Here is a 15,150-nt window from a genome sequence, read left to right as displayed (position 1 = left end):
ACGTGGAAACCGCCCACCAAACAGCATCTCTACAACCCTGAGGCCAGAGGAACTAGTTCTTGCCCAGCTACCACTACTACATTCCCTGAAAAGGATCACATTAGAAGGTTCTGGATAGAGTGGGAGACAAATGTGGATTAGAACCCCCAATTATAAAAGAGATCAGGCTTACTGGTCATGTACAGACTGGCGGAACCAGTCAAGACTGACCCTTAATGACTCTTTAGGTCTTTAATTGACCTCACTCACCCTCTGTTAGAAAAATCAACCATTTAAAATTAGAAGGACAGCATTTCTCCAAGGACACAGTTCAGAGGCTTAAGAAAGGCACGGAAACGGAGAAACTGGAAGAAGCCATGGTACAGTGAGGGGGTTGTAGTGGATGAGGTAATGCAAAGTATGTATGAATTGTTCATTGTAAAATGGATGGTTTGCTCTGTAAACTTCAACCCGATTCTCACACACAAAACGTTCTACAAACTTATACATATATCGTACTTTTATTCCAGCAAGACAGTGATCTTCCAGAAGGTGCGACTGTCCCTGCCTTGGGCTTATCAAATAAGGCGATCTTTCAGGGTAAGGCATTAATTAATCTCCAAAATTACTGAAACTACAGTGGGATTGAAAAACTGGTTACTTCTAAAGTCTGTTGCAGTTTATGGTAGGCTATAGTGAGGCCCCAGTGTCCACCTTTGCCCTCAGACAAGCCTACGTTCCTAAGAAGGGTCAAACAAACAGAATGGAAGTAATGGGAATGCTGACACACTGTGGGTAAAAAGTGTTAAGTGGGAACCGAATTTGCTGTGTAAGCTTTCACCTAAACCTCAAGAAAGCGTTTAAAAACAATCTTAAGTTCACGCACATATAACTAATAAGAGGGTAAGTTAGAAAGTGTTGCTATAAAACCCAAGTAAACCTTTACTAAACAATATTAAAATGTAAAGCAACTGTTTCCGAGTATATCATCCATATAGGCCTAGAATGTTTGGAAGGCAGAATTTCTATCTTTAACTCTTGTCCAAAGAACTGCTCTTCTCATCAAAACACGGCAATTTTCGCATCCTGAAGGAACTCAGAAAATGTCCCTTTTAGACGTGGACGGGTAGGATCAGAGCATGGCGGGCGAGAGGAGTAGACTCTCCCAACACAATCCTCATAGGACAGCCCTTCAAAGAAGTAGCGTGTCCCCTGCCATAGAAAAAAAATCCTCTGGCCACTTTCCTGAAAAGTATGCTCCACAGTTTTGAAAGATTAGGGAATGTTAGGTCAGAGGAGCACATTGGAAAAAACTAGAGTGGTGGGATTAGCCTTGCCTTTGGAATCATGTGGATTTCCCTCCAAACTCCAGACCCATTCCTTTCTAGTTGGTGACTTTAATCTTGGGAAAAGTATAGGGGACTGAAAATACAGGGACTAGATTTATGGTGTTGTATTTCTTTAAATTAGGGGATATAACTCCTCGGCCTGATGAAGAGGAACCGTCAACTCAGGCTGGTTTTGAGTATCACCAGATGGCCTTTCAGCCTTCCGTACTTACTGGTAAGAAATGGCATGGAGATGGTTTAATACTTTGTCAGTAGATTCCCGCTATGCTGCGGGCTGAACCCGATCTGGTTTCCAAAATTTTCTGTGTTTTTGGCTTGGGTTATTTTGACCCATTTTTGTTTGTTCACATTAGAATGTATCTCAAAAAAAAAAAAAAAAAGACTATCTCAGAGGTGTTATGTCAATGGAGGTCACCCTCTTTAAGCTGTGTTGTATGCATTTCCATGTTTTGGTATATGAAACCCAGGATTGATGGGCCTATAATGACAGGAAGTAGAATAAGGGATTTGGGAGGAGGAGGGTACAGTGGTAGAGTGAACAAAGGGAGTCTATATAGAAAAAGAATGTTTGGAAACTGATTGTGGTAGCAATTGTACATTCTGCTTGATGTGATTTAAATTTGAAATGATATATGTATTTAATCTCAACTAATAAAAGAATTTATAAACATTCTTTTTTTAAAAGATGGTTTAATAAAATTACTAGTAGATATAGTGCCATATCTGTTGCTGCTGCCCTAAATACATTGTGTTAGGGTTCTCTAGAGAAAACCAGGACACTTAATGATTTTATATACATGCAGATAGATATATAGAGTACGAAGGACTGCAATAGCTAATTAGTCCACACAGCATTACAGAGGTCTCAGTTCAACTCACTTCCGTGGAGCAGTTAATATACTGGAAGTCCTTCAACTCATGAGGGCTGCTGGGTCCAGCGTCAAGGAAGCAGACAGCTGAGTCTTCCCTAGGGCAAAGCAGACAGTCTGGCCACTGGTAGCAAACAGCAGGATGTGTCACCAACAGTCAGTAGCTCAGGAGCTTAGCGAAGCAGGCTTGGATGGGATATTGGACTGAAGCAATGCAAGACGACAAGATCCACCAGCCTCAAGCTCAAGCGATGTATACACCAGCAGCGTGGTAAAGCACATCTTGAAGGAACCTCAAGCTCTGGCAGGCACGATTCACAAGTTGGCTGTCTCACAGGTAGTGTAGCTCACAAGTTGAGGCAGAGAATTAACTAAAGCAGCTGTACACTGGTCCAATAACCAGAGAGCAAGAAAGAGGGGCAGGCCTTGCTGAACCATTTATCTCTTGTCCCTCCCATCAAACTGTGACCTTATTAATCCTCCCACATGTTCCAATTGGCTGAGTTGGCACAGTAAACTTACCTATCACATGTTTCAGAGTTCACTTTTTAATTTACATGTAAATATTAAAAAATAATTTTAATGTTACACATTTGTTATAGAACCTCCCACCGAGGATCATCTTTTGCAGAACACATTGTGGCCTGAAGTTCAAAAACTGTAAGTTAAACTGCCCTTATCTCTTCAGTATGACTCTGCTATAATTGACGATAAAACATTTTTTTCTCCTCACAGCTTGATGTTACCCTTTGCCCTTTTGCTTCATGCCCCCCACCCCCACCCCAGTTATTTAAGTATCTATTTTATTACTCAAGGAAATAAGCAAAACTTTGTTGTCCTTAATTTTTGAAGTAGAGCAGCATTTTATTATATTTACTCTTGTAAAGCGCTTTTTGTCTTCGCCTGCACCTCCGTCCTTGTCTGGGAGTGCGCATCTGACTTGTGCGCTGACCAATTCTTTGGGTGGTTTCTATCACTCTTAGGAGGCTGGCAGGGTTCGCGAGTCTTCCTTTCTCTCTCTGAATATTCACCCAGATGAAAATTCTTTGAAGGAATTCTGTGGACTCTCGGGAATTCCAAAGGAGACAATGTTAGTTTTTTCCCTTTGAAAATTTTTGATAATAGTTACCTATACTAACAAGATCATATGTTTTCTCTTTTGAATTGTAGATATGGACATGGTTCTGAAATATATTGCCTTGCTTGTAGCAATTCAAAGAGTCTGCTTGCTTCAGCATGCAAGGTAGGCAGTTTCCCTTTTTATTCCACTGTTGATGTGGGTGGAGACTATGGGAAAGGGCCCCAGTGCCTGCTTTTTCTGAATCTTGCTCCCTCGCTCTCTTTCCCTTTCTCTGCTTCCCTCCCCCCTCCCACCCTCCACCCCCGGGCCCCCTTAAATACTTGGCTTGAACTTACTGTGTCCCTTGATGTTACCCTTTGCCCTTTTGCTTCATGCCCCCCACCCCCTGGGTACAGAAGCAGCTCACTGGTGGAGCCTGGCTTTGGGATGGGGTTCTCGGGTTTGCTTCCTGAGGAAGGGCCGGGCGGGTTTTCAGAGCAGCTGTACAGTTGCGTTCTCCACATCCTTGACTTGTTTTTAACTTTTCTGGTATTGTAGTGAATGAATGAGGGGACAGTGGTAGCGCATAGTGGTTTTGATTTGCTTTTTATCGCCCTAAGGAAAGAGCCCTGGTAGCGTAGCAGGTCAGCGCTCTCCTGCTAACCGAAAGGTTGCCGGTTTGAATCCCCCCGTTAGCCCTGAGAGACAGATGTGGTCACGGCGCTGTCAATGTGTACAGCTTTGGAAGCCCTATGGGGCCTTTCTGCTCCATCCTATAGGGTCGCATGAATCACCACTGATTTGATGGCAGTAGGTTTGTTTTTTTGTTTTTGCTGTAATAAAGTTGCATATCCTCTAGTATGCTTCCTGGCTATTTGCATATTCTCTTTGGTTAACTATCTGCCCAAGTCTCTTGCCCATTTTTGGATTTGGATTGTTTGTCTTTTTCCTGCTTAGTGGTAAGGAGTTATTTATGTATTCTAGATACTAAAACCTGTTTGGATATGTGAATCTCTACAATGTTTTCCAAGTCTGTCAACTATCATCTCTCTTTTTTAAAGATAATTTTATTGGGGTTCTTAACAACTCTTATAACAATCCATATATGAATTGTAGAAAACATATTTGTACATGTTGCCATCATTCTTTTCTAGACATTTACTTTCTATTGAGCCCTTGGTATCAGGTGTCTCTTTACGGTGGTGATAAAGTCCTTGCATGCATAAGAGCTCATCTCTGTTTTGTCTTCTGCTGCTTGTGCTTTGGCTGTCGTGTGCTGCCTTTTCATCACATAATTACTAATATACAGATGCTTCTTATAAAAACAATCAGAATATAATTGTAACATAGTTCCTATTTTCTGATCCCAGTCTTCCATAGCTCTCCCCAGAGAATCGCACCTGGGGGTTCGAGGTGTGCCCTCAAGACTGTTTACATTTACACAGTTGCAAACACAGACACCAGGGAAATGGTATACATAGACTGAATGCATTCTTGTCACTTGATTTTTTCGCTTCCAACTGCTTCATGACTTCTTCTCTGTCTTGCAGGCATCTAAGAGGGAGCACGCTGCTATCATTCTCTGGAACACTACATCTTGGAAGCAAGTCCAGAATTTAATCTTCCACACGTTGACTGTCACACAGATGGCCTTCTCACCCAACGACAAGTTCTTACTGGCTGTTTCCAGAGACCGGACCTGGTCACTGTGGAAAAGGCAGGACACCGCTTCATCGGAACTAGGTAAAACAGCTCTGTTGGGCCACAAGGCTATGTGTGGAACAAGTGTGCCCGTTTCATGCACTCTGAGCAGCTGCAGGACACGAGAAGGGCAAGAGCATCACACCTTGAAGCCTGTCAAGGCCCTGTGATAACTCAGCAAAGGGGGACTCCCTACACACGTGCGCGACCTCTGGGTTGACATGCTGGTGTCCCTGTGGTTACGATGGCCTGTGTTCAGAGAGCTCCGTTGGAGGAAGAAAAATTCTGTTTCTGGAAAATGTCTATTTGCAAATGTTTTCACAGAAGCCAATTGGCACCACAGAACCATATGGATGGCATATTCTGAGCTAGAAATCTGTGAGTCAGGACTCATGAAGGTTCACTTGGGGAAACTTGAGGATGGTAATTTTTTCCCATCTTTTAAAAATTATTTTACAAATGTAGAAATGTTTTAAAATTTGAAACCTAAAGGGGACAGGAGGCCCCTTAGTCTTTTCCTCCTCAGACCTGTTACTTTCAGAGATTAGGAAGATGGTCCTAGGCTGGAGAGCATGATCCCTGGGCCTTAGATTAACCCAGTTAAGCCTGCATTCTGCACCTGATAATTAAAACCTGAAAAATGTGTCGCATTTTAGAGTACCAGCTCCAACATATTAGACTATTTCATTCCACTCCAGTAGTGATTTCTTAACATAAAACATTTATTGTTTCAACCATTACGGTGATGACATTTTTACAGTGTTGTGTCTCTGGGTCATGGATTATTGGATGGCTTGTCCTTCCCTCCTTGAAAGAAGTTAGAAGTTGGGCCATGTGATGGCTGAGCGTCATCTTACATTTACATCATATGAAGAAAAAGGGTTTGGTTTGGTTTTATGTTATTTAGCTGGTGCATTAATTTTTTTGATAGACAACATGCCAATCGGGCTTATTCCTATGTAGTAAGACTTCTTCAGTAGGCATCCATTGATCTTCTAGTTGAGGATCTGGGTGCTCGTCACCCATCCCTGGAGAGTGGACTAAATATTGTGCCCACAATCTTCTGGTGAGGGAGGGGTCAGTCGCCTGGATTTGTTCTCTGGTTAAAGTCGGGGTTTATCAATTATTGACTCCGCCACACAGTGAACATGGCATTTACACACTCTTTTTAAATGGTATAAAAGGTTTTTTAAGAAAACAACTCTGCTTCTTGGTGTGTGACTGGGGTCCGTGTTTCTTTCAGAGCCGGTTTTCAATCTCTTTGCCTTCACGAACAAAGTCACCGCAGTGCACAGCAGAATTATCTGGTCTTGCGATTGGAGTCCCGACGGCAAGTACTTCTTCACAGGGAGTCGGGACAGAAAGGTATTTCCCAGCGAATAACCCCCCGTTTTCAAATGTAAAAGGTACTTACTACAGGGATATTCAAAGAAAGCATGTTCATAGTCCTATCTCTGCCCTGCCTCTTAATCGGCTTATTACTTCCTGTAACTCACATGGATTCATTTTGAAAACATTTCTTTAAAAATTTTAAGTCCATTTCTCTGAAATATCAAAGAGAAGACCTTTCAGATGGCCCCAGTGGATGAAACTTTCTTTTTTTTTTTTTTTTTTAGCGCTTTAACTTTTATTATTTTAAACTTAATTTATTCCCGAGCCATGAGTTTTTGCTTCTTCAGTTTCTTCTGGGAAATCTTTTTCTTCTGTGCAACCTCCTCTTCTGGTTTGGGAACGATCTGTTCCTTCTCAGTCAGGATCATCTCAATGTGGCAGGGGGAGCTCATGTATGGGTTGATCCGACCATGGGCTCTGTAAGTCCGGCGGCGCATCTTGGGGGCTTTGTTCACCTGGATGTGCTCAATGACCAGAGAATCCACATCTAAACCCTTAAGTTCAGCATTACTCTCTGCATTTTTAAGCATGTGAAGCAAAAATTCAGCACTCTTTTTGGGCCACCGACCCTGGGTCCAACCCCATTGCTTGGCCTGGGCACACCTGCCAACACCACCATTGTACCGTCGGAAAGGCACACATTGCTTCTGCAGAGTGACGTCTTTCAAGTATTTGGTGGCTTTCCGGATGTGCATGCCTTTGATGGCCTGGGCAGTTTCACGGGTGTTCTTGAAGTGGACCCGGAGGTTCGACCCTCTTGATTTGCAGGATTTTGTAGGGTTTTCTGGGTCGAGTGAGTAGCGAACCATCTTGGCAGGTCACCTCAGGCCGCTACAGTTAGAGAGCGAAACTTTCTTATATTGAGCGGTTGCTGCCTTTTTAATCAGTGGTGGAGGGGTGCACCCAAGCTTTTTTTAGGAAATCAAATAAGGTCGCTAGTCTCATGTGCTTGAACATAAGCCTGGCCTTGTTCTCTGGGAAAATGTTTGCCTTCCTGTCTTTGCATCCTCTTTGCCATGTCCTTTCCTCTGGACCAGAGACTGGGAAGCAGTTAGGCGTTTCCTTTCCATCCCCTGCCCTCTCCAGCCAAACAAGGTACAAACTGCAGAAGTGCCAGTTGCAGGGTGGCGCTCGGGCTGGTCTCACTCAGGGCAAACCCTTAGGTGACATCTTGGTGTCACACTGTCGTGCTGTTGTCTGCCTCTTGCTTTCCTCCCCTGAGTGTCTTTACCTGCTCTGTGCAAGGTGCCGACGGAGCAGCACTGCCTCTGCCCTCCAGAGCCGCCCCGCGGCAGCCATCGCACCAACCCCGGGCCGTGAGTTGGGGTTGCAGTGGATAGAGCAGCACTCTGTCCAGTCAGAGAAAGGCACTGCAGCCTGCTTGGACAAAAATGACGGCTCACAATCTTGCTCTGGGCTTGCCCTGGCCTGTCGTCTGTTTTCCTGCTTTCTCCATTTCTCTGTGATCCACCACCCCCATGGGGCATCCTCTGAATAACGACCGGACAATTCAGCCGGGGGCTTGACTGGGGCCCACGCATGCTGTGGCAGCTTCTTGGGCAGTCCTCCGTGAGGACGCCACCCATGACATGGGTTTCCCGATGGCTTGCCAAGGCCAGTCCAGTCGTGCCTTCACAGCTAGTTGGGCTCCCTGATGCAGGTGTTCCATAGTGTGGCCTTGCTGAGACGCTCGCAATACTCGGGGGCCCCTGGACATGTTCTAAAAATCCCCTAAGAGCCATGCTGCATTGTGCAGGCCCCCTCTAGTGTATTGCTAGAATCCCTCCCTGAGGAAGCTTTACCGAGCGTGGCCTTTCTGTTCAGGTGGTTGCTTGGGGCACGTGTGACTCCAGCGGAGGCTCCACAGATCCCAGCATTGGCCCCTGCTCCTCCGTCCTGGATGTGGGCGGCTCCGTGACAGCCGTCAGCGCCTGCCCGGTGCTCAGCCTTTCCCAGCGGTGAGTCTCTGGGCCAGCGGCCTTGGTTATGCGCTTTATTTAAGAGAATCCCTCGGTGTCTCATTCTTTAGACACTTCTTAGCTTCTGACACTTTTTTTGTAATGTGTATGCTTCTCAGAATTTTAAATAGAACTGCATGATTGAGAGTAGTGATGGAGTGGGAGTGGGACTAAGCGTTTTGTAGTAACCAAGTGCGCAGTTGTAGAGTTGCCTCGGCCGTGTCTGGGAGAATTAGCTGCAGAAAGCCTGCTGGTGGGGAGCTGGGCAGGGCCTGCGTGCCCCCGTAGAGCAGACTGGGCCGGCACCGGAGCCTGTGCTGGCCGGTAAGCCCTCCAGTTCTTGTGAGGCAGGGCAGCTGGAACCACTTAAAGGGTTGATGGAGACAACAGAAATTTCAGGCTGAATTAGTTGCTCTCTGCTTTCTCCCCTATGAAAGCAGATACATTATTGCCGTGGGATTAGAGCGTGGGAAGATATGTTTGTACAGCTGGAAGAAGACTTTTCCGGAAATCAACGACTGGACCTTCTGTGTAGAAACAAGTCGAAGGTACTGCCTTTCTGTTTTCCCTCCGTCAGAGTGGATTGAATTTGTTGTCTCTCGCGTCACTTTCATGGCTCCAGTTTCTGTTCTGTGGCTGCCTCTCTAGAAAGGGGTGTGTAACTCGAGCGTTCCACACTTGGCCCGCTGTCTGTGTGCGGAACATTGCCTTTGGAACGGAAGGGATTTTCAGAGAGGCGGGGGTTTCTGTTTCATTTTCATTGTGGTGGAAATACACACAACATCCTCCCACCAATTAGTTGGCTTCCACAAGTGCGGTGCAGCGACAAGGGGGACACCGCATCTGTGACGTTGGCGGCCTCGCAGTGGCACGGATGCCAGTCACATTGCAGCCTTTCCCGGCGTCCATATAGGCGTGCTCTAACCCCACCTGCCCAGGCTTTGTCAGCCGAAGCTTTAGAATGTGGTCGGTTCTTTGTACCTCCTTGAATCGACTCTCGTCACATCAGCTCAGATGCCCGAAGGAGCAAACTGGTGGCCTGAGGAAACTCCCTCCACCCACGTTTCTCTTATCCGTCCCCCTCCTCTGGGGTGCGGGTTGGAGTAGGGGTACGGGTATTATAAGTCAATCATTACCGTCGGTTCCCAGACCCATTGTGTTTTTACACAACCTTTGCAGTCTCCTGCTTTCTTGGAGAACAATGTTTGATTTGCCACATTATGTTGTTTGGAATGCTAATGTTCCGCTTACCAAATTTTAAGTGTATAATTTTCATTTTAATTGTGTTTAGATCAAGCACATTCGTTTTCCATTTCCACAGTTTTTATACATTGTTGTTTTGTAACATCAGTTGCGGTGTTTTGATTGTTAACATATTCTTCCTGCTCCCTCCCTGGACTCTGCCCACAACCCTCTGTCTTTCTTTCTGGCTCCTCCCCACCTCCCGAGCTTGCTTTTGGGGCTAGATGCGGCCGTAATGCTGGTTATCATTCATTAATTGTTGGAGCATTTGGCTCACCAGTGTTGCTGTTGACCTCACGGGCCTGTCTGTTGTCAAATATGTTTCAAACTAAAATTGGTTTTTGTGGTGGTTTTACTAATAGATAAAAAGGAATATAAACAAATACTGGCTTGTAGATTGATTCCTCAGATTCCTATATTCTAAATAGGATATGTTACCCGAAACAAAACCAAATGCATTAGAAACGTCCCTTGGGGTAACTCTGGGAGACAGTCGACTATTTATATTTGTTGCAGGATGGCACCGCTCAGAGTATTCCTTTTTGAAATAAGACAATTTTTACTATTGCTCACTAAATACTTTTGAAACTTTAGGAATTATACTTAAAACTAGATTACTTATTATTACTATAAGATAATATGTGAAATACTGTTTTATCAAAGATTGACAAAAGAACATCAGTCTTACAGTTATTTTAGGTTTATCCTGGATTCGTGTCTTCCTGCCTTAAAATGCATCGGGTGATTCTTAGCATCTGAAAATAAAACGTGTGTGCCCTGGTGGTGGTGTTTTCAGTGTTTGCTGGCTAAAAACCCACTGCAGTTCTTCACTGTATTCCTATTTTTTTTTGGCAGGAGGAGGGGTTTTTTGCTAATTTGCAAGATATGTATAAAGGCTGGATTGTCACGGGGATTATTAATTTATTTACTTCTGTGTGGTAGCATTGTCGACCGCTCTTTGGGTGTGTTCGGAGTAGGGTAGTACTATGAGTGTCTTGCTCAAGGCCATGCAGTTAAAGGTCACCTTAGAAACCAGGCTGCTTTCACCATGTGCCCCTGGGCATTTCATTAAACCTTTCACTTCTTTACCCAACAAGAAAAGCATAAGTTGCAACCCATGCACTCCTTTTTGATTTCTCACTGCCATGGAGTTGATGCTAAGGGAGGGCAACCCTGTGGAGCAAATCAGCACTGCCCCTGCCCCTGTGGGCTTCTGGGACGCACTGCAGTGGAAGCCCTGTCTCTTTCCACTGCCCTTGTGATTAAGGGCCCATGCGTGACCCACTATCCCACCAGAGCTGCTTGTAGCCCTCACAGAGAAGGCAGAAGAACCAAATGGTAGCAAACAGGCTGTGAAGCTGTATTCTTTAAAGTACACTTATTTAGTCTTACCTGAAAGACCACTAATAACAATTTGAGCATTGATTATATTTGATTATTATTATTATATTTGATTATATTATTTGATTATATTATTATTATATTTGATTATTATTGATTAATAATATGAGCATTGATTATTAAAATAAAAGTTGACAGATTCTTTGCTCTTTTTTGTATTATCATTAGCCGATATATAAGTTACGTAATTGGACAGATCAAGTATAAAACAAGGCATTTTCAAGGTTAAACTACAATTTCTCAAACACGAATGAGGTATTTAAATCCTGGAGCCCTGTACGTTGGTATTTGCAGATTTGGCTTCCATGCGGTTGACACCTAGTGAAACGCTTGATAGTCTCCGTGGGCAGCCACTTCATGCTTCTTTCCCTTCCTTTCAGCCAAGGTCATACACTCGCTGTCACTAAACTCTGCTGGAAGAATTGCAGTGGGAAACCCGAGCAGGATGAGGATGAAGCCGACAGCGCCCAATGGCTAGACTTTGCAAGTTGCAGTGACGATCACACCGTGAAGATACATAGAGTCAACAGATGCGCCCTGTAACGGGCTTACTCACTACAAGTCTTTTCAGGAAACCAACCAGAGGAGTCTCTAAATAACCTATGGTGTAAATATGTAACCTGTCTTTACTTTAATCATTTGAGGTTTGGTCGTCATAGGTCCTTTGAAACCTGCTGATGGCGGGGGCCCTTTCCGCAGGATTGTGCTATGTACTCACCCCTACTTTCAGGGCTCATGGACCTGCACAGCTGCCTCTGAGTCCCGGCGTAGGAGCCCCTGAGTTTCCTGTATCCATTACTGAACTTTGTGATGATGTCATTTTGGGTCTTCTTTCATGCACCCCTTTCTGGGACGTGGCATTATTTATTACCCTCCTCAGGGGAAGAGCGTAGACAATAAAACAAGAGGAAATCTGGAGTGGTTGGTTTTTACGGTGACACCTTTTGTCAATAAATTCCTTTCAGAGTGTGTGAGGCTTGACTTCTTCCCAGGGCACACCAGCACTACCAGGAATTTGGCAGAAAATTGTGTTTGTGAACGTCAGCAAGTCCTTTGCTTTACTGTTATTATTATTTAATACCAATTTATCGGCGCTCTTACAACTCTTATAACAATTCCTGCATCACTTGTATCAAGCATATTGTACATCATCATTTTCTAAACATTTACTTTTTATTTGAAGCCCTTGGTATCAGCTCCTCTTTTTTCCCCCCTCCCACGCTCATGACCCCTTGATAAATTATAAATTATTTTTGTTTTCATGTCTTAGACCAACCGCTGTGTCTCTTCACCCACATTTCTGTTGTTCGTTCCCCTGTGTGTGTGGCGGGTGGGGGGAAGGTAAAGGTGGTGTTGGCATCAATCATTGCAATTGATTGCCCCTTCCTCCCCTCCTCTCCCCCCGTCTCTACCCTCCTGTTGTCATTATTCCCACTTAGGTACCTGAGGTTTATCTGACCTGGATTCCATGTGTCTTGAGCTCTTTATCCGTACCCGTGTACATGCTGAGGTCTATCCAGAAGTGAGTGACAGGACTGTGGTCATGATAGCGAGGGGTGGGGGGATATAGGAAGTCTCAAAGAACTAGAGGAATATTGTGTGTTGCATTGGTGCCATATTGCCTACTGGTTGACTCATCCCTTCCTTGTGACCCTTCTGTGAGGGCATGTCCTATTGTCTACAGAGGGATTTTGGGTCTCTGCCCCAACCCCTTTTTTCTCAACAATTTTTTTTTAAATTTGGGTCTTCTGATGCCTGTTACCTGATCACATAGGCTGCCGTGCTTCTTCCATGTGGGCTTGTTGCTTCTCTGCTAGATGGCTGCCTATTAAACTTCAAGCCTTTAAGACCACAGACACTATATTTTCATGAGCAAGTGTATTTACTTATGTACACATCGATGCTTATACCTCTATCCATAGCGTTGCTTCCTAGATCTTTCCTGTTTCCTTTTACCTTCCTTCATTTCCACCATCACGCTCTCCCTCCTTCTGTCTCTTGGTAATTTCCTCTCAGCTAGATGACTGTTGCTCCAACAGCACTGGGATCTGTAAGTCATCCTCGATGTTGCTTTCAATTCCCTAGTTGTTCCCCCGCCTGCTCCCTTCCCCTGTTCCCCCACCCCACACCTTTCTCCTTAGGCTTGCTCCCCATGGCTATCTTATAGGTAGGCAAAACAATAATAAGACAAAACAGAAAGAAAACAAAGGATCCAAGAAAAAGATACCCAAAAAATGCATCCATAGTTCCAGGTCTGCCTGCTGACTTTTATGACTATCTGCCCAGTGGTCCGGGGGGTTCAGGGAACTGCCCCTCCTAGCCTAAAGTCTATTTTGGAGGCTCCTCGGGGGCTTCGTGGGTTGGATTTGCTCCCATTGATGATCTGTAACCTTCCCTTCTTGGTTTGCCCCACTGTGGAGGGGTTCAGACTGGACTCACTCCCTGCGTGGGTCCCCAGTATTGTCATCTGCCTCATTGTGCTCCAGCAAAGGAGCTGTTGTTGACCCTACAGTCCTCTCTGTGCCTTAGCAGCTCCATGCAGGAACGTCATCTTCAGGGCTTGGTGTGTTGCTATTCTTTTAATTTGAGTACATCTTACCAAAAAAAAAGGAACCAGGCACTTGGATAAGACAGGGAAATATAAGTGAAAGCTATCCACTTGTTTCTAACTTGACATTTCAGATCATTTCCTAGGTTGTCATGTGCTCATACAGGTAATACCGGAAATAACAGGATCAAGTTGCTAGGATCTGTCCAACCCCAGATAGATGACACATTCTTTTGTGTCAGCAAAATCCGCAGCAGCCACAGTTCAGACAGCACAGTTCTCTCCTTCCTGTCACGGCCTCTGTGCCACGTCATCTGAAAGCACTTCTCCCCGCAGCCTGGGATCCCGCCCTGCCTTCAATTTCAAGTTGACGGGACAGGTTGGGGTTGGGAAGGGATGCTGGCTGAGCTTCCAGCGCTCATGCCCTTGATTCCCCAGCGACACCCTGGTTGGACATTTTAATAATCGAGACACTGAAATGGTGCATAAAATTTTTTTACCGTACATAGACTCTTCTCTCAGGGCTTGTTAATAGAGAACATTGAAATAAAAACCCAAAGTCCATGCCATGGAGTCGATGCCCCCTCATAGCAACGTGTAGGACAGGATAGAATTGCCCCTGTGAGTTTCGCAGTAGAAAGCCCACCTTTCTTCTGGCATAAGTAGGCGCCAACAAAATGGAGTTCTGAGTCATCTGACATGAAGTGATAGTCTGGGGAGTGAACAGTGAATGGGTAGTGGGCAGGGAGGAGACGGAGGGGCTGTAACAGTGTTGGGGTTAGGCAGTTTGAGAATCAGGTGGCGAATGCTTAAGGTGAGCGAGAAGGGAATGAGAGTCAGTGCTGATTCCCCAGCCTGTTGGAACGTGGGGACGTCTAGTAAGTTGGCACTGGATTGCACACTACAGAATAAAGACTCTGCACGACGGGGGTGGAGATCCTCCTGGTGGGAGTTGATGCTTTTCTCTAACATGGAATGTTGCTTTCCAAAGAGTTAAGTAATGTTGGCATTGCCTTAAGTGTTGGGTTCTAGACGAACCCCTAACCAGTATTTCTAGTTTAGTAGACATACAATATGAACTTGGCATAGGCAATGTTAAAGTATCTTAATGGCCACATAACAAAAGTCAAAGAAACTGGTGAAATTTCTCTCAACATGTCCTTTAACACATATCCAAAAATGTTAATGATCATTGTAGTGGACAGCATGAAAAATATTGAGATGTTTATATACATATTTTCTTAATTGTTTCATTAGGGGCTCATACAGCTCATAATAATCCATATATACATCAGTTGTGTAAAGCACATTTGTACATTTGTTGCCCTCATCATTCTCAAAACATTTGCTCTCCACTTAAGCCCCAGGCATCAGGTCCTCATTTTATCCCCTCCCTCCCCGCTCCCCCCTCCTTCATGAACCCTTGATAATTTATAAATTTTTATTTTGTCATATCTTTCCCTGTCCATGGCGTCTCCCTTCACCCACTTTTCTGTTGTCCATCCCGCAGGGATTCTTGTAATCGGTTCTCCCTTTCCAACCCACCCTTCCTCTACCTTCCCAGTATCATCACACACCACTGGTCGTGAAGGGATCATCCGCCCTGGATTCCGTGTTGCCAGTTCCTATCTGTACCAGTGTACATCCTCTG

The 15,150-nt window shown here is 44.8% G+C and overlaps 1 protein-coding gene across 4 annotated transcripts in view; it reads left to right on the top strand.

The window, feature by feature from the left end:
* The window catches only part of ELP2 (elongator acetyltransferase complex subunit 2), a 46,321-nt gene extending 34,101 nt beyond the window's left edge, over positions 1–12,220 (top strand). For 2 of the 4 annotated variants that reach the window (XM_075533256.1, XM_075533259.1), the window contains exons 14-22: positions 510–579; positions 1,450–1,542; positions 2,800–2,857; positions 3,368–3,440; positions 4,808–5,000; positions 6,202–6,323; positions 8,175–8,308; positions 8,746–8,856; positions 11,332–12,220. In XM_075533256.1, the coding sequence (XP_075389371.1) occupies positions 510–579; positions 1,450–1,542; positions 2,800–2,857; positions 3,368–3,440; positions 4,808–5,000; positions 6,202–6,323; positions 8,175–8,308; positions 8,746–8,856; positions 11,332–11,494 (1,017 nt within the window). In that variant the 3' untranslated portion in view covers positions 11,495–12,220. The remainder of the gene's footprint in view (positions 1–509; positions 580–1,449; positions 1,543–2,799; positions 2,858–3,367; positions 3,441–4,807; positions 5,001–6,201; positions 6,324–8,174; positions 8,309–8,745; positions 8,857–11,331) is intronic. The other 2 variants (XM_075533258.1, XM_075533260.1) reach the window with 1 other exon arrangement.
* The last annotated feature ends 2,930 nt before the right edge of the window (positions 12,221–15,150 follow it).

The sequence above is a fragment of the Tenrec ecaudatus genome, chromosome 15 (assembly GCF_050624435.1).
Source record: "Tenrec ecaudatus isolate mTenEca1 chromosome 15, mTenEca1.hap1, whole genome shotgun sequence".
Lineage (NCBI taxonomy): Eukaryota > Metazoa > Chordata > Mammalia > Afrosoricida > Tenrecidae > Tenrec > Tenrec ecaudatus.
Note: the sequence above shows the minus strand (reverse complement) of the source record. Positions and strands in the feature narration are given on the sequence as shown.